Source organism: Corvus brachyrhynchos, unplaced genomic scaffold, assembly GCF_000691975.1.
Source record: "Corvus brachyrhynchos isolate BGI_N302 unplaced genomic scaffold, ASM69197v1 scaffold121, whole genome shotgun sequence".
NCBI lineage: Eukaryota > Metazoa > Chordata > Aves > Passeriformes > Corvidae > Corvus > Corvus brachyrhynchos.
Genome location: NW_008236445.1, coordinates 778,021 through 803,535, shown reverse-complemented (window position 1 = coordinate 803,535; position 25,515 = coordinate 778,021). Strand labels below are relative to the sequence as shown.

At 36.8% G+C, this 25,515-nt stretch overlaps 1 protein-coding gene across 5 annotated transcripts in view; it reads right to left on the bottom strand.

Moving 5' to 3' along the window:
- The window catches only part of RBM26 (RNA binding motif protein 26), a 50,607-nt gene extending 25,098 nt beyond the window's left edge, over positions 1 to 25,509 (bottom strand). For 2 of the 5 annotated variants that reach the window (XM_017725798.1, XM_017725801.1), the window contains exons 1-12: positions 25,433 to 25,509; positions 14,490 to 14,608; positions 13,650 to 13,786; positions 12,662 to 12,750; positions 11,836 to 12,074; positions 9,822 to 10,082; positions 7,435 to 7,674; positions 5,783 to 5,950; positions 5,293 to 5,433; positions 4,148 to 4,259; positions 3,227 to 3,386; positions 1,667 to 1,831 (exon numbers count right to left, since the gene is read on the bottom strand). In XM_017725798.1, the coding sequence (XP_017581287.1) occupies positions 1,667 to 1,831; positions 3,227 to 3,386; positions 4,148 to 4,259; positions 5,293 to 5,433; positions 5,783 to 5,950; positions 7,435 to 7,674; positions 9,822 to 10,082; positions 11,836 to 12,074; positions 12,662 to 12,750; positions 13,650 to 13,786; positions 14,490 to 14,608; positions 25,433 to 25,503 (1,902 nt within the window). In that variant the 5' untranslated portion in view covers positions 25,504 to 25,509. The remainder of the gene's footprint in view (positions 1 to 1,666; positions 1,832 to 3,226; positions 3,387 to 4,147; positions 4,260 to 5,292; positions 5,434 to 5,782; positions 5,951 to 7,434; positions 7,675 to 9,821; positions 10,083 to 11,835; positions 12,075 to 12,661; positions 12,751 to 13,649; positions 13,787 to 14,489; positions 14,609 to 25,432) is intronic. The other 3 variants (XM_017725800.1, XM_017725799.1, XM_008643669.2) reach the window with 3 other exon arrangements.
- Between the last annotated feature and the right edge of the window lie 6 nt (positions 25,510 to 25,515).

Here is a 25,515-nt window from a genome sequence, read left to right as displayed (position 1 = left end):
AAAAAGCCTAATTATTGGAATGCAAATGGCATACTCCACTTCTCTCTTCTGGCTGAGATGGAAATCAAGCTTAGAAAATAAATACCATTTTGAGCAGCACTACTTTGGACGAAGCATCAAGGATATCTATAAAATCTAAAGGATGATAATTGGGAAGATAGTAAGATGGATGTCATTAAAACCGAATTTTTGTAGATAAAAATCAGGGCATTTGTTACAAAAGGAGGAGAGAAAGGAAACGGGTAAAGTGCTGTACAGCAGGATTGCCATGGAAAACTGGGTCACTGATTCTGAATGATGATGAAGTACACATGAAGAGAAAGCAGGAATTCTCAGAGCAGCAATTGAAAGAATCCTCTAACAAGTCATTCACACATTATATCAGCATATATAATCAAGTGACCATTCTTCTACAGAGCCTGTCTCATACTTCAAGGTGCAGAACTTGTTCCACACTGATCACCAATCTAATAAAGCAGGATACACAAATATTCTGAAGGATTTGCTACACCAGCTGCTAACTGAGAAGACTCTACTCAATAACCCACAGAGCCTGCGAGAACCCAAGGTTCCTCTTGTTTGAGTACAGCCACTATGACTGCTGAAAAGTCTGATTTAGCTTGACACAGGTTACAAATCTACCCCTCAAACAGTAATTACTGGTTTGTTTTTTTTTTTAATGTTGCCAGTGCTGCTACAAACATGACAACTTCCAGCAGGTGTTCCTCTGCAATTCAATCAAAAAATGTAGATTTAGAGTATTTTAGTTGTAAGGGACCTGCAACAATCATCTAGTCCAACTCCCTAGTCACTTCAGGTTTGACCAGAAGTTAAAGCATGTTGTTAAGGACATTGTCCAAATACCTCTTAAACAGTGACAGGCTTGGGGCCATCAACCACCTCTCTAGAAAACCTGTTTCACTGGCTGACCACTCTCTCAGTAAAGAAATGCTTCATATCCAGTCTGGACCTCATGTCATACACCTCCGATCCACTCCCAGACATACTGACCCTGGATATCAGAGAGATCAGCAACTTCTTCCCTAATTAAACATGTCCCCGATCGCTTCCTACAAAATTAGTCTCTCTAATGAAGTTCTCCTCTTCCACTGTTGTTTTCAAGTCCTTAGATCTATGTGTATATATACCTGTATATACACATAGGCACCTCTGTGTAAAACAAATTCTTCTGCTACTTTCCACAATAATATGCATGCTCAATAGGAAAGGGAATAGGAAAGAGGGAAAACCAGCACCTTTTGGAAGAAAATGGAGATCATTTTTCAAGAAAAGAAATGTAACTCTGCTGCCTTTCTTTTGCTCACCAGAAGAAATAAAAAAGCCTATACTTACTAATCAAAGCAAAACAGATGTTATTCAGCAGAGAGCTACACCAAATCTTGCTTGAGGTGATAACAGAGTGGAATTCACCAAAAATCACTGAAGGGCTTTCTATAAATACCTTCAGTCTCATCTTGTTAATCAACTCCTGAACCTTAAATATCAAGTAAAAAAATTTACAACTGAAGAGTGACTTTTGGAAATGCTTGATATGAAGTAGTCGTTATTTCAAAAGGATTTCGTTTACTTGATATAAACGTTCTCTTAAAAATGCTTCCAAGATTCTATTTTACATAATATGCTAGAACAGACTTAAATCCTCTACCTTCTGTGTGGCAGTCTGGATTTGTGGTGCGCTGCCTTCTCGATGCCAATAAACTTTAATAAAACGATTATTTAATACTGCTTCTGTACTTGATATAGCTTTCTTTGCTTCCTCATGTGTGGCAAACTGAATAAGGGCACCTTCTGGATCACCTTGATATGCAACCTAAGATTTAAAACGGAAGAACAAAACTTACCACACAGAGGATTCTCATTTGTGTCTAGATGATCATTAAATAATTAGTTCTAGGCTTAGAAGCTTACCATTTACACCCAATATGTGTCATTAGATAAATACTTCCCATTCTTGAGTCCATTTAAAAGGCCTGGTGTCAAAAGCAACCTTGACTTTATGCTAATAAACCTTAAGAATAGTTAAAAAACCTCAAACAAACAAAGTAAAGCAAAACCCCCAGTCAACCAGTATTTCTGTCTGCAAATATAAGTAGTCGTTTGAAGGACAAAAGGAAACACTGACAATGTAAAGAAAATTACTACAAAAAATGCATGGGTCAGATAGTAAATGTCCCTATTTAATATCAGAGCTAGACAGCAAAGTTCATTTTGATTTTCCTCCTTTGAGCATTAATATATTATTTTAGCTTCAAAAGCCAAGATTATACTCTTTCCAAGAAGAGCATAGTTTGCAATCTCCATATGCTTATCTATGTGTCTCTCTATACACATCCGTATTTTACTTGCCTTAATGAGTAATACTGCCTGCTAATACACCCATATTCTTAGGTAAATTACAGAAAGGCTGAAAAAATATTTAATAGCAATCAAGAGAGATTTAAAATCCCTCCAGTGCTCAGACAGGCACAGAAGGTTTATTCCGTACCGTATCAGTATGCACAAAAACATTGTTACACCTCTTCATTCCAGCCCTCAGTGCAAACAAGAAAGGGTTTAGATAAATGCAAGGTAGCATCTGGAACTTTTTGATGATGAAGCACGGTGAAAGGTCACACTGAGTAGCTTAGAGACTGGGTATGAAATACTGACATTACACGTGCAGCCTGCAATATGTAACATCAGCCTAAGTCAGGCCCTAGTTCTTTCATCACTTTCCTCTCTCTTTAATTGTGTATTGTGCAACTCCAATAAACCACAAAATAATTTTAACAAACAAACTATCACTACTGTGGGACTAGAAGGCAATTATATCACAGGGACTGCTTTCTGGATGAGAAATACAGGTATTCTGTATTTACAATTTATCTCTGAAAACACAGAGGGTTTATGATCACAGATCCAAACTGGAGAAAACGGCTGAGAAAAACCCATGTGCAATCAATTTTCAATGTTTTAAACAATGTATCTTAAAAGTCTTACCTCTGAGGAACACATTTTTTCAAAATCTAAAAAATGACTAGAACATTTCATTTCTGCTTCTTCAATGGCAATGTAATTAAAAACAATGAGATCTTGTTTAATAAACAAGTTAGGAAAATAATGAAGAGTTTCAGGGAACCAGGAAAAAACCAACTGGCATTCTGCTGCTGGCAACTACCACTGTCTTTACACCAAAGCACACTGGTTTCTCTTTGTTGACTCTCACCTGCAAGTTGACTAAGTTTCCAAACTTACTGAAGTGCTCATTAAGTTTGCTGATATTGTTAAGTTCTGGGGGAACTTTTCGCAATTCAAGTTTTGTATTTTCATTTCCAAACTGCACCTTCTTCTGGAAACCTGGACTATTCGTTCTGTTAAAATTTTGCCTGCAACAAATAAAAATCAAGCCAGAAATCCATAGCAAACCAGCAAACACAATGTTAAACTCTATATGCTAACACAGAAGCATGTGTGTATGAGACACAAAGATCTACAGACTTAAAAAATAATGCAATTTTAGAAAAGTGAAGGAGAGTACAGGACACACACCCATACACCTGCCGTCTTCCCCACTAATATTCTCAGCATACCCCAGCACATAAATCTGTGAGATAATTCACACTTATTTTCTCATGTCAGTAACTCCTGACTTCCATATTGCTTCTCTCCAAAAACTATTTCTTAGCTATTGCACAAAATTTCCCCACTACTGATTCAAATTACTATTACTTCCGGGCTCTCCTGCAATCTCTTAAAATCCCTTCTAACCTTGCACACTCTGTTTTTTTCTCAGCAACATACCCAGCAACTCAAATCAAAACAGCAATGATAAAATTCACATTTCACAACTAAAATCTGTTATTTCTAACAACTATCATCCTGCAGCTCCCCTGTTTCTTAGATTGTGCCAACTTTCAAGGAATAGATCTTAGTATCATCCAAAACAACTTCATCCATCTGTATACTGCCTCTGATAGAAGACAGTCAAATACAGATCACACTAGAGCATGATTTATTTTAGTACCACCAGTGTACTCACAGTTTAACTTTCTTGTAATGCATAGAGATACACATATGTTTCAGATTACAGTAAAGCGGTTCATGAAATTCCAGCTATTAAGCCAACACTGTGTTAACGGTCACTCACTTGTCAAACCAAGTCTTCTTTGTAGGAACTCCACCATCCCCTGCACCAATTGTTCTTTTCCTGGATTCAGCATCTACCACTATTCTCATACTACTTTTATTAGGAGGTTTTTCTGTAAATAGATGAGAAGATTTTACTTTTTTTAGAATTTATTTTCTGTGTATTTGATTGTAAAAAAGTATTCTGCTCACACTGAATTTGCACTGAAAAGCACAATTGTTTATTTTGAAATTACTGTGATTCTTGTTCTGACTGAATCAAACCTTGGTCACAGACTTTTCTTCTTAACTATCAACAGATGCTGTGACAGATCAAAATATCTAATAGCACTCATTTTGACACTGTAACATCACACATACAGAAAACAAAAGAGCTGTGACAGAAGGCATCTGCCTCAAGATGACTGCACTCTGAGTCACAATGATGCACAATGTCCCATGCAATATTCTGAAGCTCACACCACTCCAGCTAACACCTCCATTCTACTATTAGATGGCACACACAAAAATGGTCACGATAGGAAATGCACAAGTACTCCAGGGCACTAACACCTAGGAGCAAGATTTATGGATGGAGTGGGAAAGGAGTCACTTTTGCTGAAGAACAGGAATCACACTGGGGGACTCCTCACTGAAAATACACCAACAGAAACATAGTAAGATTAAATAGAAATACATACAAATGCAAATAAAAAGCACATTAAAAATGGTTTTATCCCTCTTCCATTCTCATTTTGTGTGCTGCTGCTTCTTCTCAGGGCCACAGGAACTGCGAGGTTAAGATTACTCATGCATAAAACTTCTACCAGATAAAAATTACTCTCTCTTCTCTGCAGCAAAAATCATCCTAAGATTCTACTACAGAAACATTAACATTTTTCTATACAAAAGATATACAAAGTGACCAGTTACTACAGCTAAGCGAAAACTGTGCAATACTCTAGCAAGAGATTTCATTTTACCTGTAAAAATGCACACTGTAAAAAAGCAATTATAGACATAGTTCCCTATTCAATTAAACATCTCTTAATTCCAGAAGGTTTTAGAAAAATGTGATGTTTTCCAGTATTACATTCTCCGAAAAGTTCCTCAATCTGAATTAAAATAAGAAAATCAGCTAAACTAAGTACAGCTTTGAGAGCGTACCTCTGGGTGGTAGATCCATATCACCTGATGTGAGTCCTATCAAATTTGGTCTTTGGGCATGTACTCTATGTCTATACATAGGTCTTGAAGTATTTGTTATACTTGGAGCTTCTGGATTATAGCCATCTGTGTCATACGTTTCTGGTAACAAAGAAATTGTCTAATTAAAATAAATTGCAGTTAAAACCCCTAAGGTTTCAAATATAGTATTTAATTACAAGATAGAGTTACAATAAAAGAGTTGTATAACCACTATAATAAAAAACTGTCGTGCCAAGTTTTCTGCTTAAACACAATGAAAATATTACACTCCAGTCAAAATTCACACTTTATATGCAAATTTTACTTCCATCTTGAACTAAGTCTGAAAAGAAGAATGTTAATTTACTGTCACAGTCTATACGTTACAAACTTATTCTCCCAAACTATGACATTATAAACTCTATAAAGTACAGTATAATATGAATCAATGTTATTCTATTTAGCAAACCTTGTGGGCAAAGCCTCAGTACTACACCTGCTGTGAAAAGAGAGGGTGGAGCAGGAGGCGGCTGGTGATGAATACCCGTGGTAACAACAGTAGGAACTGAGCTGGTTGCTGAGTTTGGGGGGGCATCCATGCCAGCAGGCTGTAATGGTGGAAGGGGAGGGGGTGGTCCTGTCAAAAACAAAGGAAAACACCACATTCATTTATTATCCACTACACTTTCATTACACTCTACTCATAAGGAAACTGATCTGAAATGCTTTTAAGGCGATTTAAGAATAAAAGGAGCTGAGATGGCACATCTACAAGACTTGATGCTGTACCATAAATTCACATGAAACCACCCCCAACAGCAAATGACTCAGAACTTGGATTAGAGAGAAAAGCATTTAAATCATTTAACATTTCTCCAAACACCTTATTTTTACAAGCAAAATTTAATTGCTAGCCCAGTATTCATCTTGACCAATAAAAGCATTTTAAAGCGCGATAAAAACTCATCAAATAAACAAATTCTATTTTTAAAATAAAAAACCTATTTTTTAATATAACAAAAATATTCTATGATGACAATAACTAACGTGACTGAAATTATTTTTCCAAACACCCAAGAAGAAACCTTCAACACTAATAGAACTCTTCTTAAAATTGAGGGATTTTTTTGTTTGGATGGTTTGACTTTTTTTACAACAGGTAATGTGACACTTCCAAAGCTAAGCAGTCAAGCCCTATCTTCAGTTTAATCATTGACAAGAGCAGGAAAGTGTTATAAAGTGATCTGAACTTGTCAAGCAGATCTGAAAATAGCATGTAAGGTAGAACTGACCAACCCAGAGAAAGTTACGTTCTATCTTGACTGAAATAAAAACATTCATTCATGTCTTTCTTAAATATACTATCAACAGAAAACTAAAACAGTTTAAGAAACTTCTGAGCAATATCAAATATCAATTACTCCTGAATAAGTTTACCAAGTGGGACACCTAAGTTAATAAAAAAAAGAGAGAAAGGAATAGTCACATAAAACTAAGAAAACAGCTCTTAAACCACACAAGGCAAGTGAGCACTAAACTTTAGTTACTTTATAAATGACAGCCAGGCACATAATCTCCATGTAATTTTTAGTGCTTCAGATGAAGTACTTTCCAGTGAAACAGTAAACAGAGTGGACAATTTTACTTAAGTTACTTTACAAGTTTAGTTTTAAAATTAATCCCAAATTGTATTTTCAGGTATAAATTTGATGTTGTCATTAATTATCTTTACTCTATTAATACAAATGAAACAGTAAGTATCTGTTGTTTCCAGGATTTTCCCTTCTTCTCTAACAGCAGTCAATTTTGGACAACTTCTCCTGTAATACTCAAGGAATTGAATTTTGCCATGTCATGCTTATGCTTAAATACAATAAAAATATTATTCTATATTAAAGGGTCACATTTAGTGTGCAAAATTTTACAACAACCAAGCCTGCAACAATTATCATCAAAAAGAGTAATTCTGAGGTAAGCTATGCCATAGTAGAGCATAGTTCAACTTTCTAAAATACAGCTGGGATTCTTCAGCTTTTTCAAAACAGCTTTTTGCACTGCCTACAACTCAAGTAAGATCCAGGCTTTTCTGTCAAAAAATGGGGTTTAATCTTTTTAAATTACCTGTTACAGGTGGAAGGCTAGGTGGTAAGGGGCCTGGTGGTGGTACTGGAGGTCTAAGGTTAACAGGAGGAGGACTCAAAATTGGTGGAGGGGGAGGAAGTCCAGGAGGAGGTGGTCCTTCGACAACAGGGGGTTGTGCTGGAAAAGGCAGAATGCCAGGAAGATTCACATCTTCTACCACTACTGGATCGCTTCCATGATCAAAAGGGCACATGTCTCCTCTCATACAGAAACCCTTCTCTGAAACATCAAAAAGAACTGCTGTTAGTATTCAACAGCTGTAGCTTGATTCAGGGTAGATATGAGACAGTCAATGTGTAATGCAGCAGTTTGTAAAATAAGAGCTTCACATACCAGCAGAAGCTTCGATTAGAAAATGAAATTGACCATTTAACTTTATTCTTAACAGTCAGCACACAGGGACTTTGCAGAAACCTGCTAACACAAAAGCGTTCAATTCTTCTTGAAGAACTAATTCTGCACTGAATTACAACGAATGGTGAAAGCAAAGAATAAAACCTAGATGTCATCACATTAACATTGTTTCTAAGCAAGAAGTGCAGACACTAGGATTAAGAAAGCCCTACTAAAAGTTAGAAGTTAATATTATGAAATTCCAACATGAGAAAATTGACTCATTTTTTCCTCTTTTCCAATTATTTCAGGAACCATTATAAGCTTTTACCATAGTTTAATGTGATTACATAAAAAATTGCTATTCACATATAACATATGCATTTGTAAATATTAATTATATATAAATAAAAATTAATATATGTTTACTTCTTTTCTTTTACACACAAGTCAAACATAGGAGCGGGTCAGAGAAGGGTCACAAAAATCATTAGAAGCCTGAAGCACCTCTCTTATGAGGAAGGGCTGAGAGAGCTGGGGCTGTTCAGACTGGAGAAAAGAATGCTCAGAGCACTGAGTTTAAGTACTCACTGCAGCCTTTAAGTACTTCAAACATTTTGGTAGGACCTGAAGTGGTAAGAAAGGGGTAATAGTTTTAAACTAAAGGACAGCAGAATCAAAGCAGATATAAGAAAAATAAATTATTATAATGAGGGTGGTGAAAGAGTGAAGAGGTTGCCCAGGAAAGTGGTGGATGCCTCACCCTGGAAACACTCAAGGTTATGCTGGACTGGGCTCTGAGCAACCAGGTTTTGTTGAAGATGCTCACTGCAGGGTTGCTAGACTGGATAACCTTTACAGGGCCCTTCTAGCCCAAACTGTTCTATGATTACCTGTTTAGCAACAGCACCCACAGAAACAAACACCACCAAAATACCAGTCAATGCAATACAGGGAAAAGGTTGAAACACCTGGTAAAAAGAGGAAGAAAGAGGAGTGCCCACTTCCTCAAAACATGATGTGGAGAAGAGGTATGTATTACCTCATGTTCAGGAAGAATTAATAGAACACATTAAATTGAAATACTAAAGAAAACCAGAAGTTCAGCAGAGGGTAAAGTTGAAAATGTGAAAGTGCAGATAGGAAGAGCAGTGTGATGGAACCATGTAGTCACTGAAGAGAGAAAACTTCAAAACAAAATGACACATTCACAACTGCACTTCCTTCACAGCATTGCTGTGATGTACACTGGCAAAACTATTCCTCGTAAGTACAACTCTGCCAACACTTGAAAGCTCAGTCTCCCCTTTTCTTACTTAAAAAAAAAAATTCTAATCGGAGTTCTGAATGTAAATGGCCTAGAATGTAAACTCCTCATTGTGGTAAACAACAATAACAACAACAAAATCCCTCAGAAGCAACTTTAGGGGGAGATTTCAACTCTTCTGAGCTCACAGGTTGACAGGCTGATTTTAGTTAAGACACTGCCAGCTGCAGCAGCCTCTTGTGTGAATTTTGGCACAAGACATTTAAAATGAAAGCTTAAGACAGAGATAAGCAAAAAACCTAGCCAGTTTTAAGAAACATCTACATGGAAAGAAATAATGGTCTAACATGAGGCTGGAAAGTTTCAGCTCTAGACCTTTCAAGTTAAAAATTGTCTCTTAGATAGGATGGAATGAAACAGGATGAGATCAGTAAGGAGCTAACCATTGTCAAAACCATCAAATACAGTATTTGGTTGGAACATAAGACAGAAAACCTGGCTAAAACTGGATTTTTTTTGTAACTTTTTAGTATACTATTTTTCATTTATAGAAAGAAAGTTCTAGCAAGCAAAATAAATATACAAACACTAAAAGAGCATGCTGTCTAAAGTCAGTAAGAAGTGGCACAAAATTTGCATTCAAGAATTGTGCAATACAAAAACCTCACTCTATTAAAGATCAGAAAAAGAAAGGTGAATTACCCTAATCTTTTCAGAAAGGGAACAATCATAGGTGCAGGAAGCAATTAAAAATCCATGGACTTACCATCATAATCTCTACAGCGTTTCTTTGGCAGCGGAGGTCTTCCATAGGAGTTGTGGTCCAGCTGCTCTTCATGGAACTCCGACCAACTTTCAGTAGTGTTATTTCCATGATGAGCAGGAGCAATAACAGTAATAGTACTGCTCAGTGTAGGGACAGGGTAGTGGCCAGATGAAATATTTGTCACAGAAGAAACTGGAGTATAATTGTTCTCTAATGGGTCTGTTCTATCCATGTCATATTTTGGCTTTCCCAAATCCCTTTCTGTAACAAAAAGTAAAAATAAAAATTATATTGGGTAATTCCACATCCACCTTTTCACCAGAAGCAGCCATTACTCTATAAGTATCTTTATTTTACATCAACTCAATACACACACATGATAATTGAAATGTTTTACAGGTTGCCCAAAGTGCCTGTGGAGTCTCCACCCTTGGAGTTATTTATAATGCAGCTGGTCCTAAGCAACCTGCTCCAGTTTATTTGCTTTGATAAAGCGTGTTGGACTACACCACCTTCAGAGGTCTCCCATAACCTCAGCTATTCCATGATTCTACATTCCAAAGGTTTAATCAGAAAAATAATAATCTGTGAAGTACATAGTCAGACTCTGGGGTATTTTAATAACAGCTATATCCACAGTAGAGCAGAGATCCTATTTAACTTCAGGCAGAGTACATCTTCTTTAGTGACGGACATATTCTAAGAATTTCAGATGGAAAGTTTTCAATAAAGGGAAGCAATGGCAAGAAATCAGTAACCATCACTTGAAAATACTACAAAAGTTAGAAATCTTTAATGTTTCAAGACAATGTTATTGTTATATCTTCATTTTTTGATCTTCATTTTACATGTATTTATTGCATGAAAAGCTTTGCCGTAATAGGTGAAATAATAGTACTTGACAGGTGTGGAACACTCCCAGGCAGATACAGCAAGTAAAATGACCTTTTATTCTGAATACATACTAACTATTCTCTTCATTTTCTAATATTACCACCAAATAAATAGTAAATATCCCAATTAAAACAGAAGAGTTACGTCATGACATAAGTTAATAGACTTAAATAACTCCACATTGAAGGAACATTATGAAATATCTCAAAGATGGCTCATCAGTGTGGGTAAAACAGGCATTTCTTCATGTTCTAAGAAAAAGAAACAAAGCTTTCACAACAAAATATTGTCCATAAGGTACTGTCATTTCAGTTTATGTAAATAATCCTTAAATCAAGACTTAATCATGTTGTAATCTTTTAGTTAAACTGCTGCATGTTATTTAATTTGCTTGTTAATAAGTTGTTTGGAAAATATCTGCTCTCATATTTTCAGAAATCTGTATTCCTACTCTGAAGTCTGGGTTACCAAGGCCTGTCTTACAGAAAGAAAAGTAATACACAGGACAGTTCTACCAGACTGTTTTTACCCCTACATTGTCTAATACAGGACAAAGATATAAAACTACTCTCACTGCTCTTTTCCAACTTACTATTAAAAACTATTGAGGGAAAAAGCATTATTTTCAGCTGAAAAAGCAACTCCCTTTTTAAAGAAGTGTAATTCTACAAAGTACTGTACTGAAGCCTGAAGTCCTACAGATATGTACACAAACGCAAATACTTACTGTAGTGATTTCAGCCCTTCACCTATGACACTAAGGAGGGGACAAGACCAAAAGAACTGAGCTGTAGTGTTCTGCTTGACAAGTCATTTGCTGCCAAACAGACAATTTCTGCCAATTCCACCTCTGCAAACGAGCATTAATTTCTGTATCTCCCTAAACCAGATTCCGAGTTTCCTAAAACTTAATGAAATGGAAACAACTTGGATTTTTCTGCCTCTCTTGCAACAATGCTTAAAAAGTGGCCAGCACAGTCGAGAACACAATCACAGAAGCCTAATTTCCACAAAAAACAAAGCTAAATTTGAATAAGGGACAAGAACAATAGAGGAAGTTCTAGTACATTTTGAACATAGTTTATAAGTGTAGTTTCTAAATTTTGTAGAAAACATTCACCGTATTTTAGAGACCAACTGTTGGTACCTCTGCTTCGTGTTCTGCTCCGGCTTCTGCTCCGGTCTCGATCACGGTCTCGCAACCTCTCTTTGCTCCAACTCCTACTTCGACTCCTGCTGTAGCTCCGACTCCTCCCCCTTCGTCTGTTGTATCGATCCCTATAGGAATCTCTTCTGGGAGGATTTCGGTCATAGTCCCTCTTCCGAGAACGTTCATCTTTTTTCCTGTCATCACGGCTTCTAAAAATGAAATATTAGAGGTTAATTACAAGAATTACGAAGCCGTAATTTGAAATCTTAACTACCTCAAAACTTTAAGAAATGTCAATGGAAAACTAGAGAAAAGCTACAAATTGTATCTAATTTATGGCTACTCCTTTCTTCTCAGAAGGATTTTAAAATAAGTTTTGCTGATTCATTTTATTTTTACCATACCTAAGATTTTAAAACATACATAAAATTCTGTTTCTGCCCAATATTGCATGTTTCCCAAGTTGGAAACACAGAGAGTTATTGAAGGGAAGGCTTCTAAATCAAAATTCAAACTCAGTATTGAGACGAATAAGTACTGCAATATAAACCACAAATCTAACATCAAAATTACTCATAAAATTTAAAGGGTGATAGAAGTGCACAACTTGAAAGACAGGTTACAGTGACATTACACACTCGCCATTTACCTACATCTGCATAAAAGCCATAGAAGTCTTCTTTTTAGGCTTATTGGATGACAACACAGAAACAAAATATTTATTATAGTAACACCACAAAAATCCAAATCCGTCTGATTACTGATATAATAAAAGGAGTTAAGCAAAATTTTTTACCTGGTGTCTCTGTAGCGAGAACTTGATTGAGGAGGGCTGTGATTTAATCTTCTAGAGAACTTTTTCTCTCGCTCTTCCTCTTTAACTATCTGAATTCAAAGCATAGATATTAGATCAAAACATGAGCACACTATAATGCAGGCTTCTGCACTACCAAATAAAACCAAAAATTCTGAACACTGAGAAGCAGTAACACATTTTAGTCTCTAATGTAATTAGAGAACCTTCTGTATTAATTTCTATTTCTAGGAACATTCAAAGCACTGTTTGAGAGAAAATAAAACTATCAATCTTTATCGTGTCGCACTGAAAATACAGCTGCTTTTACTGCAGGTAGACAAAAAACCACTTTAAGGTTTTGGGAAGATTTAAGAAGGCATATTCAACGACCAACAGCAAAGTCTTTTCTTCATCAGCAGGTTATCTGGTTCAGTTCACACTTAAAACACTTCCATGCAGGCAAACCTAGGCTGCTACTGAAAAGCACAAACTCACTCTTCTGGCCCAATGCACAAGATAAACACTTGTGACAAAAGGATGTTATCTGGATCAAGCAGCTGAAGGAATGAGAATTGCCATTTAGAATGGCAGCCTGGATTTATGGTGAATTAAAAGTTCAGCACAACTACAACAGCAATCTTGACCAGAGAACTGATGTAGATTATACTGCAGCTCCTACACTACTCAATAACTTCATTTACCTTTGCCTCATCAAAACTACTTTGGTTTACCTTTGAAGAACCCACATGTGTTAGAAAAACCATGCAGCAGTGCTCAACATGCCAAGCACAAATCTTCTGACTTATTTTAACGCTTTCATGTAATTACTAATAATATTATTAATAAACAGAAATTATTATTGACTTGAACTAGAATAAATTATTAGTAACTTTTACTAATAAACAAATAAGCACTATGAAGTTAAACACATAAGCAAATTACATGAATGAGGAAAAATATGTACATTTAAATTAAAATCAGTGCCCACCTCTTCTTTTTTTGTCTCTTTTTCTTGATGCTGAAAAAATTCTACTTTCAGGCTTCCTGATGATGGCTGTTCTGGTGGAGGTAGGTAGCTTTTTGTATTCACAGCATCAAACAGTTTTTCCACAAATATCTGAGTTTCTAAAAGTAAAGAGTGTACAAATATCCATTATCCAAAACCACGGTTAACATTTGCTTTAAAAATAAATAAATAAACCCAAAAACCCCAGACAATCAACTAAAACCCGCATTCAACAAAAGGTTAAAAACAAAAAAGACTATTTTCTTTAAATACTGTGTTCCTAATTTTAGATTTAAAAGGACATTTACAGAGTCAAAAAACATGTCAATAATGAACAATGTTTCACGAAAGTTTTCAATTCTTGAATTATTTAATGTCTCTTATAAAACATCTGGAAGAGTATTTCTGGCATATATATACAGAGCTTCAGTACTTGCCCATGGAAGTTGTGGATGCCCCAACCCTGGAAGCATTCAAGACCAGGTCAGACAAGGCCCTGAGAAACCTGGTCTAGCAGGATGTGTCCCTGTCTACAACAGGGGGCTGGAATTAGAGGATCTTTACAGTTCCTTTCAACCCAAACCATTCTATAATTCTGTGCTTCTATAAGTACTAACAAAACATATACCTAATGTTACCTATGCTATGCTAACCTATACACCTGGGCTTTTAAAAATTACTTTATGAAACCTGAATTACATTCTACAAAGTAACAAAGCTAATAAAGAGATCAATGCCCGATTCTATGGTAAATGATTGCTTAAATAAAGTGAAAAAGACAGAATTTTCACTCAATCTTAATTGTTATGACAAAGCCCATACCTTTCTGAAGAAATACATCCAGCTGATCAACACACAATGCCTTCAGCTCCTTTTCACTTTTATCCTTCTTTACCAAAGCCAGAACATATTTAGCTAGGGCAGATGGATCTGCATCACATCTGCAAACAGATTAGTTAGGGGAAAAAAAGCAATTTAATTATGGAAATTAATGTCCGAAACTGGCATGACCAATACATATATAGAGCAAAACCATTTCCTACCACAGCAATTGAAAAATACTCAGGTGTATTTTTCAAAACAGAGTCCAGATACATAATATTTCTAAGCACCACTTTCCTTTTCAAGAGAACAATTGCCTAGAATATTTCCTAACAACACTGCACAGAAAACATCAGAACAAACTAGAACAAACTATTTAGTAAGAAACAGATTCAACTGCCTAACAGTATTAAAAACAAAGACAACAAATACTTCCCTAATTCCCCAAAGATGGAATCAATAATTCCGAATGTAACACTGAGTAACTGTTAACTGGGAAAAGTCAGTCTATCCAATTACAAATTAATACAGTGATACAGTAGAAGTGATCTGCGCTACCAAAAAAAAAAAAAATCAGACTCTCGAGTATCCACTTAAATACACTTTTGAACATTCTTACTACTACTTACATATGACCACCATAAAAACTGAAACTGATTTTTTCAGTTTCAAACTTGGTTTCAAAAGCCTAAATTCAAATATTTGTAACAGATACCCCCATAAGGAGTACACTGAAAATGGAGGGAAATTTAGGGGATCATTATCCATTTGACATCTGAATTCCACCTACCATTAAGTACAGAGCACCTCAATGTAGAAGCTGATGGTCTTACGCACATCAACAAAGAACTTAGGATAAAGAAAGCCATGTATTCACATTCAGCAGAACATTATTTAATATAACTGGCATACTTTTTTTACAATGTTTCACCAATAGGGATCTACAATGAACTTTGTGGCGGTGTTGTAAAACCTGCCAAAGCAAGTGAGACTTCTGCAGAAAACCATTCATGTTTCAAAAACAGTAACTAATGACATGGTGAGACACTGATCCTAAACAATTTAATCTCGTTATTTAGCATATACCAAAGGAAGACTTCAGGCCTCACAAAATAAGGCAGGATTTAATGGATGCACACCAGTCTTGTGATACAAACAGCTTATTTGGGTGGTAATTAAAGTTTGTACTAATGTTTTAAAGAGCTACAAGAAAAAAAAAATTGCATTGATACATCCTAACTGTACATATTTTCTAAAAAAAATAACCAATAAGAAAAATTAATCTGTGGTCAGGGAGTTGCACTGAATGTGAACATTACACAAATACTGCTCTAGCATAGAGCTCCAACAGTCATAACAAAGGAATAAAACAGAAGCTCCAAATCCCTTCCATAGTGAGTAAGATACAAATGCTGAAGCTTAATTATTAATCTAAATGCTGATCATTGAAATGACATTACTTTGGACACTAGGCAAAAGAAACCAAATCCCTAAATGCACATATCACACCACCTAATTCCTCTCACCAGAGAAACTTATCTCCTGCACAGCAAGCAACATCCCCCATGCAAACATATCCACTAAGCAAAGGAAGCCGATCTGTCAGCATCACTTATGGATAGCCTGGGCCCAGCACACAGGGCCCTGAAGTTAAAGGTCAGAGCTTCAAACGTAACCCAGCATCCTCTAGAAAGCAGGCAATAGTAGAATTTCATGCTGAAAAAGCAACTTGGGCTGCTATTGGATGCACCACAGTATTCCATGTTAGTCTGCATTATTTATAGATATAGGAAATGGGAGTTCAGAATCAGTCTACATTCCAAAAGAACCCACACACGCTAAATGAACAAAATGAAAATATATACTGTGAATCAAAAACCAGACTGCACACTGACGGAAAATTCTTCAGGAATTTTTCACATCTAGTTTGCCACATTCAGCTCTAACAACTCTTTACCCAAACGAAAATACTGCCCAAGCACCAAGTCAGTCATCTTGGAAGCAGGCACACAACCTCCTACAGTGAGAGCTGTAGGACTCTTTAACGAGTCTCTTTAACGCTGCAAACACCTGAGCCCATCAGCCAAGCAGATTATCTAGAAGTCCAGTGTTGAACAGGTATTCATCATAGACTGCAATGAGGGTGCTCTCTCAGCCTTCAGCAGACCCTAAGACCAGCATTTCATATCCTCTCAATCCTTGAATTTGCAAAATTACTAACTTTTTTTACTGCTTCTACATGCAACTTCAATGGCACTTCAAATTTTCAATACTTTCCCAGTTTCAAGCTGACTCATAACTTGGAAAATTAATGTGCTGTTTTCATCATAACAGGTGGAGAGCAGACAATTTTCACATTATTATCCTCAGTTTTTCTTTTTAAATTTGAATTTCCACAAACTTGGTTCTCATTTGATAATATGAACAGTCACCTGTCATTGTTCAAAATCTGCTACAACTTACTTAAATGACACATGTGCACTCAAAATTTAGTGAGGGGGCAAAAAAATAAAGAAAAAGGGGGGAAAAAACCCCAAGTCAGTCTAGAAGGTAAAAGCCTACTGCTCTTAGCTACTACAATGTATTTAATTCTCCAGCTCCTACAGTATTGACTATACAACCTCATATTCAATTTAAACCAATTCTTCTTTCATGAGCAGGATAAAAATGAGAAAATCTTCTCTGGAAAGACACCTAGACTGTAACAAAATAAACAAACCATTAACTAACCCCCAAAAAACAAACCAAAAAAACCCCACAAAACCGCAAAAAAACAACAAACAAAACCTCAAAACCCAAACAAACAAAAGCTGTTTAAAAATAATGAACAGTTAACGCTTTCATCCTCCCTACCATGATGACTTCGGAAATCTTAGCAATCCTGTCCACCCCAGGACTTGAACTCATTCACCCACCTCCAAGATATGCTTGTAAAAATATTCTCAGTGAAAATGTACTTTTAATTTGCAAAACACAGGATCACTTTCTGCTGTGCACTCGTGCACACGTTTCAGCATTAACACCCTGTACGGCCACATATGAACAATGCAAAACAATTGTACTGCATTCTACAATTATTATTATTCAGTGTGTACAGAAGAATTTCTAAAACAGTAAGAATTTACATGCTTTCAATTTTGGCTACTTAACAAATACTATTTTTTAAAAAATAGTAACAGACAAATTATTTCAAATTGACACTAATTAAGTAATAATGAATACAATGAGTTTTGTGGTAGAGTGAGATGAAGATGTGTTTGTAAATCAACATTATGATTTTATGTGCTTTCATTTTTTAAAATTAAACTAACTGCAAATGATCTTTACACAGAGGCTGACGTCCTTTTTTAAGTACTGACTTGAAACAGAAGTCTCTTCTATAGCTGTTCTTCAAAGCTTGAAAAAACCCACAAACAATTAATCTGTTTTCTCCACACTACTGTGAAGACTGTTTCTGTAGACAGTATCTTAAATAGATCTAACAAGTTTATAATCTGATCTTTTATTGCTTTTTAAACTCTTATAAAATGCCTTTTTTTAAGATGATGCTAAAATTAAATTGCTAGCAACCTCAAGAGGTGGAAGAGAAGACCAACTGGTCTCATAAGTAAAAAAGAAACTTAAAGTTTACAGAACTGTGAATAAAGGAGGTCTGCCTGATTCTTTATAGCTATCAAGAGCTCTAGACATGATCTTTAATCATTTTGTTTGGGGAGAGCTGCTTTTTTACAAAGCAATTCCTTTCCACTTTTTCACCCAAACTTAATTCTGAAATGTTCTGTAAATTCTCAATCCACTGGTTTAGTCAAAATCCGCTGGTTTGGATTATGGGGCCTCGAGTTCTTCTGATAAACAAGATCTTACATTCTCTAGTTTAACAGTACTTTCTTACAGAATAGCAGCCTTTGTGTGTGAATGATACGCAATATGCTTGCTCTTTGTTGTGCATACATGGATTTTTCACCCATTTTGAGCTAGCTTTATTTTAGCTATAGAATTTTTATTAGAATATTTTTAGCTTTTTCTAAACCTCTTTGTCTTGCATTTTATGCTCTTATAATCGACTTTGTTCTGTTAACAAATAACGTGAGAATAAAGAAAACAGGAAAGGTACTGATGGCAGCAAATATACTGTGTAGCACAAGGATTTATCACACAATATATGTATCATGCTATGTTCTTGCAAATTGAAATAGTGAAAGATCCTTAACTGACAACTCAGAAAAATGAGAATACCACCAACATATTTCAAGTACTCTAAGTTGCACTAAAAATAATCAGTAAATTCACATGTTGATTCTACTGCTCTCTGAATGATATACATTTTCAGTTATTAATACAGGTTTGAATCCTTAGCTGAACTTGAACATGGTGTGGTACATCAGTCCTCACCATAAACACAATCTGCGCATTAGAAGTGTGACAGAACTTTATACATAACTTCATTCTTATGATAGAGTCTGGCTACTTGAAAAATGGTCACATCCACCAAAACAGGTAGAAAAACATTTCTCAACTCTGATTCCCGTATCTCCATCCCCTCAACGTTCCGCAGGCAAGTGCTGCAAGCACTAATATGCATCTGTAATCACAAATTTCTCCTCCTGTTTTTGCAATTGTGTTTTCTTTAACAAACAAACTCCAGCTGGCACAAGTAATCTGAATTCATTTCCACTGCAGCAAGTACATCCCACTGTGTGCTGCAATTAAACACCATAGCATGTTTTCTTACACCCAATTTCTGAATATATATCATTGTTACTAACAATGTTAAATGTTTTTACCTCTAGCAATACTCTTCTGCAGTCTGTACTCTCCAAGTCAGAAAATACACAGTGCCTACTTCTCCCTATTAAACAAGGGAGATTGCTCATGCAATCCTGCTTTAATAACACTATTGAATATACAGGCACAGACAGAAGAATTCTCTTCCTAGATCTTTGCATGTTCTTCAGAGAATTATATGTATACCTCCAACTGCTATGCAACAGATAAAAGCTTCAAAAAGGAAAGTAATTCCCAAGCAAATATTTTGCTCAATCACAGAAGGAACGGTTCAACAAAGCTCCCAGGAAAGTTCAAAACCCCGTGTTTCTGACCTCACCTGGTTTTGAGTCATTATTTGAAACTACTATTTCAAGTAAAGATAAACCAGAAAAGCTGAAGCTGTCAGAGTAAAATTGAGCCTTAATTTTTTTGTTGTACATATTATTTGAAAAAAGAAAAGTAATTTGACTGACTCACCCCTCTGTACAGTCTTTTCTTCTTATTTCAATACTTTGCAATTCATTAAACTTTTAACCTATCCGTTTCCAATACTCAGATTTTTTTTTAAATATAAAATACATTCTGAGAACCCCCTTTGACTTTTTTAATTACCATGCATCTATATACATTAGCCTAACTGAGAAATGGAGTTCCTGGGGAATAGATATTAAAGGTGTTTGCAAAATCACATTATTGGTGTAGCTGTATGTACAAGAGCCCATATTAACAGAGCTTATACTGTACGCACACACTACTTTTTTAAGATGGTAAAGAAACTACACAAGGGGTTTCTTTCTTCAGTTTTAAAATTAATGTACAAACCAAAAAGATGCTGCAAATCCTGCAACTAGTTCCTTCATAAATTTAAACTACCGCAACACAGTGAAACCTCAAAAGCATTTCTGCAGTCCTCCAGGCAACGAATGGTGCTGCTGTGAAGGAAATAACATGTAGGTGCACGCTATTTGTTGTGCTCTGATCCTGAGCGTTAACAACCTAAATTTCAGAGTCTAGTTTTGTTGCCTGCAGACTGATTGCTAAAAAACTGCTCAGTTCTTGACATTAACCAAGGTGGACATGGCTTCGTTTGAAGGCTGAGAGAAATGCTTTGTACTTGCAGGGCTGAGTGGGTGCAGAAAGATGTACACTGCATACTGGGCAGTGCAGGCAGCCTAATTCAGGCAGTTGTACCACTCTGTTGTTACTAAGAAAAAAGAAATTCTATTAAAAGCTACACTGTTCAGTAAGTAAAATAAATTACAAACTCATTCAGCAAGACCCAACTCTTAAGACACTATCGTGGCTGAGAAGGACCACTCTTACGATACTCACTCTCATTAACTCTCTAACAGTACTTAACGCAATAGAAACACATTGAGGAATTCAGCAGCCTCCAAAGCTGCTAATCAAGCTAATGATGCCATTAAATCAGTTCTAAATTATTATGATACCCAGATCTGACATGTTCATACAGCTGCAACCAGTAATTGGCAGCCTAGAATGCCACCCCTAGATTCAAGACAGCTCTCATGAGGCAGAACAGCTGTCAGCTTGCTGGCTCTCCAACACCCATTCACTACAGAAAGCAAAACTCATCAGAGTGTCTCTATGACTTCCAATGCAGTCAAAGGGGTTTCACTTCACTGCTGATGTTCACGGTAAGAACAAAAAAGGTTTCCTGTAACAGGAGTATTTTTATTTTCTGCTCTGAACTATACCCAATAATACCAATATTTTAATACTAACATAATATTTTTACACAGAAGCATAGCAGTATCAGCACTCTAAGCTAGGAAGCTTGATTTCTCAAATACAGTAGCTCTCAGTCAGGTGAACAGACTATCAAGTTTCATAATAGATGTAGAATAACTAGTGTTAAAGGTGACATACCAGTGATGTGTATTGGTGCTTTAGTTATTTAGGTTACAAATAACTTCGTGCAAAGTGTTAACAAAGTAATGAAATGTAGAGAAACATTTATTGCTTCTGAACTTCTTAGGAAGTTTCACAGAAAATGGGAGAAATTTCATGGTGGGCCAGTAAGTGTTATTGGTAGGATAGTGTGCCAAATGTATGTGGAAAGGAATGACAAGGTTTTTCATTTTAACTTATTTCTATGCTTTCAATGTCCTGGCTTACTAGCATATTCCTTACACCACCTTTTTTAAAAGTTAAACCTTTTTTATTCACTACCTTTTGTCAGTAACATGTGAAGCCAAAAAATAAGGGTTAAAAAGCTTGACAAACAAAGAGTAGTGAGGGCATAACTGAACACAATAGAACACAGATAATTTGCCATAAAATATTCCAATCATAAATATATTCAAAATATACTTTAAACAATTTTCATTTTATTTCATCTGATGTAAGTTGTTACACCACCATGTTCACTTACAGAATTCACCAATGCAAAATACCTTTCCATTTCAATGAGGTATGCCTAAATATGGCATAAATGTTGTAGGCATTTCACCTTTTTTTCAAGTTTGATTTAGTACAGGAAGAAACCTTCACAAAAATAAAAATACAGTGAACTGTAAAAAAATTAGATATGGGAGCCTTAATCAAACAGAAAGTAAAATTCAGTGGGCCACAGAAATATCTTAATTTATTTTACACAAAGTAATTAAAACCAAGGAAACTTTCCACTGTAGAGAATTAGGGCAAGGGGGAGAACATTACAATGTCTTAAAAGCGAAATTGTGAGTGTAGCATTAGTACAAAAAGCTAGTTTTTTCACAAGCAGAGATTAAAACAAATTCAAGAAAAAAAATTAAAGAAATCCTACTTGGAACTTTGCCAAGCCAGATCCTGATATTCCAGCAAGGACTATATACACAGTTTATATAGTATCTGGAATGGACTTGCAGAAAAGAAACCCATCACGATTGACAGGCTCAGTGAATGCCTTGTTAGTATAGAAATCAGAAGTCACAGGCATACAGTTATATTCCAAGTTTAACATTATTTTCCAACACTTGACAGAAACCATGCCACAGACATGAAAGTGGGTAACACTAGAAACTTAGCTCATTGCTGTCTGCAAGCAAAGAGGATGACTAGTAACAAAAGCCTTCTTTACAGAGCTGACTGGAGTTGAACATACAAGATAATTCTAGTCAAACACAGTAGCCACAGCACAAAAAGCCTCTTGCCACTTTATTTATACTGGTACTACATTTACATGGCTGTATCTGCAATGATTCCATGTGTATATTTAGCAATTCTCTGTACACCAAACAGAGCTGCACAAAGAGTTATTTCCAAAGCCACAAAAGCAGCCTCTTCTTGAAGAGCTGTAGAAAGCTCCTAGAGACCTATCACCCCTCAAACGGAGCTGGACTGTGCAAATGCTCCAGCATGGCAGCATTTGCAGTTTCCGCCTCACTGCAACAAGACAAAACTCAGATAAGGCCTTTTTGTATGGAGGATCACCAAGGCTTTGCCAAAGGCATTAGAGTAGTCCAAAACAAACAAACAAACCCAACAACCTACCACTAACAAAAAATTCCAAATCTTAAATCCTCCACCATCCCTCTCCTTCAAACATTCCTGTCTATGAACAGTGCTTCCCAGAGACTCCACGTGAAAGCAATCCAACAACTGAATCATGTCCAGTCCATACAATTATGTAACACACTTGTTTCATTATACTAAGAAGTTAGCGGTTTAGAGCAGTTTAAAGATAAAATGACACAATTTTTGTGGCTACTGCTATATTTTAATTCTGAAACATTATGTTTCAGAAGGACATGCATTATGGCCTTTGGAGTAACTTACACATCCTGATTAAAAAAACGCTATCTGCTTGGAAAGGGCAACTTAGAAGGTGCAGCATGCTCTAACTCAGCTAACTCTACACTCAGCTCGAGGTAACTAGCACATTAATATAGATCTATACGTGTTTGTATAAAATTTATTTGTGTTTCTTCTTAAATGCGCTTCTCCCCTTAAAACCACCAAGAAACCACCTCCGTAACAACCTAATACAGTGGTGTCTTTCTTAGTGTAGTTAGAAGGTTAAGCTACATATCTTGCAGCTAAAGGCTTCTGAGAGAGCCACTAGACAAAAACACTTGGCACTTTTGTTTCATTAACGGGAAAAGACAAGTCAAAAATCATTTCTGGGCTATGGCAACACCTCCAGAGGATCAGCACTTAGAACCTCGCTGTACTAGTATTGCAACAGTTACTTCTTTAGAAGTAGCTGCACACTGAAATTTTCATACAGCCAGAAGCTATGGCTGTAGTCACACATTTCAGATAGCTGACACCAAAAGCACCTCCAAGAGTATTTGACTGCTAAGAAAAGACAATACATCTCCACCAATTTCAGTATCTATTCAACAATGCAGAAAACTGAATGACAGTCCTTCCTGGTTTGTTTCCTCCCAAAGCTAAAAATTCAGAGAAGTCAACATCCTTCAGACCAGCAACTCCCTAGCTCTCCATAGTTTTCCAGATCAACAACTACATTTGATCTGCTCACATACCACATTTAACCTAATAGATACATGCTGGTCCTCTTAGTGAAAAAAAGCAGAAAATTGCACTGATCACGAAAGCTGAAAATCTCAATTTCACCCTTTAACTGCTGACTATTGCTAGGGGATCTCATGGTTTAATATTCAAACAAAGGAACATGGACCAACCTGAGTCTGTTCCAAACCTCTTAACCAGCACACTCTAAAATACTAACATCGAACTGCTGATTTCCATCAACAAAATATTCATACAAGAAAGTATCCAGAAACTAACAGTGAGCATTATGCAGCCAAGGACTAGGAAAGTCTACTACCCCAAAACAAAACAAGGTACATTATTTGAATATTGCATTATATTGACTCAAGAGAAAAAGTAATTCACCTTCCCCAAACCACAGCTTTACAAGACGATGATCTTTTTTCCCCCCAAAATAAAATCTTAAACGTCAAACCTTTTACAACAAAGACACTCAGTGTAATTTGCTGCAGGCCTAATTGAAAGTCCACTAAAAGTAAATTCATGGTTCATCTACTTCAGTGTGGTGTGGATCAGACCCCATGGAATAAAGCAGCACCACTACCTTCCCCCCCACCCCCTAAAAAAAAAAAAAGCCCCAAACAAAAGAATAACCCAAGTGAAGCTCTCCTTAAAATGTTCCAGCATATTATACCTTTTCCAAGTTATTTCAACATAAGCCCTACAAACTGTATCCGTACACACATATACTTAACTAATGGCTATGGAAGCCATAAAGCAAACTCTGCCCCCCCCGCCCCCATCTGAACTCGTCAAGAGTAAAACCTACAGTGGGCAAACACCTCAGGGCAAAAGTTAACACCAGACTGAATTCAGAAGTTCTAGTTCATTTGATTCAAATCAAACTCCAGCAATTTAATTCAGACATGTTAAAAAGTGGCTCAGAATGACAAGAAAAGTGTATCCTTTGATCTACAGACACCACACTTCCAGAAGATAAACCTTTAAAACTAAGTTCACACCTCAGTTCCACTAAAATACTATTCAGAGAAGCAAGATATATTTGCAGAAGAGCCTCACTTACTCACACGAATGTTATGCTTAGAGGCCACGCAGGTATTCACAAACAGGTAAATTATTCTCTGGGGCTCCTACTCCCAAGTCCTCTACTGATGCAATTTTTATTTGGGGGGAAGGAAAACCAGAGTGTGTCACATATCCAAAATAACCAAGAATGATGTGCGACGAGTCTGTAAGAAATGCTACTGGGAAGATCCCAGGATCCCGCAAGACGTCCCAGTGGCACCTGAGCTCTCTCGGAGAAGGTCCCAGAACAGGGCAGCGGGCCGTGCTCATTACCGTAGCCTCTCCGGGGCTGAGCGCGGGGCATAGCGAGCTGCACACGCACACACAGCGTCTCCCGCTCTCCCTGGGCTACAAAGGGAACAGGAACGCGGTCGCTAGGGGGGGAAGCTGCATCCTCCGGAGGGAGATGGTCCTACCTCCCGGCCGAGGAAGGCGACGGGAGAGCGGGAGAGCAACGCAACCCCTCACACAAGGCGGCCGGACAAGAAGAGCACTGAGAGAGCATCTCCCGGGATGCCCTCCCGGGACTCTCCGGCACCACGTTTCCCGCCCCTGCGGACCCCCATCTTCTGCAGGGGAAGGTTTATTTCGAGGGGGCGAGAGGGCAAGGAACGGTCGCGGTTACTCACATGGGCTCCAAGGTTTTGCTGAGCCAGGATTTCAGCGCCTCGAAGTTTTCTATGATCATTTTAACCACCATCCAGAGCGGCCC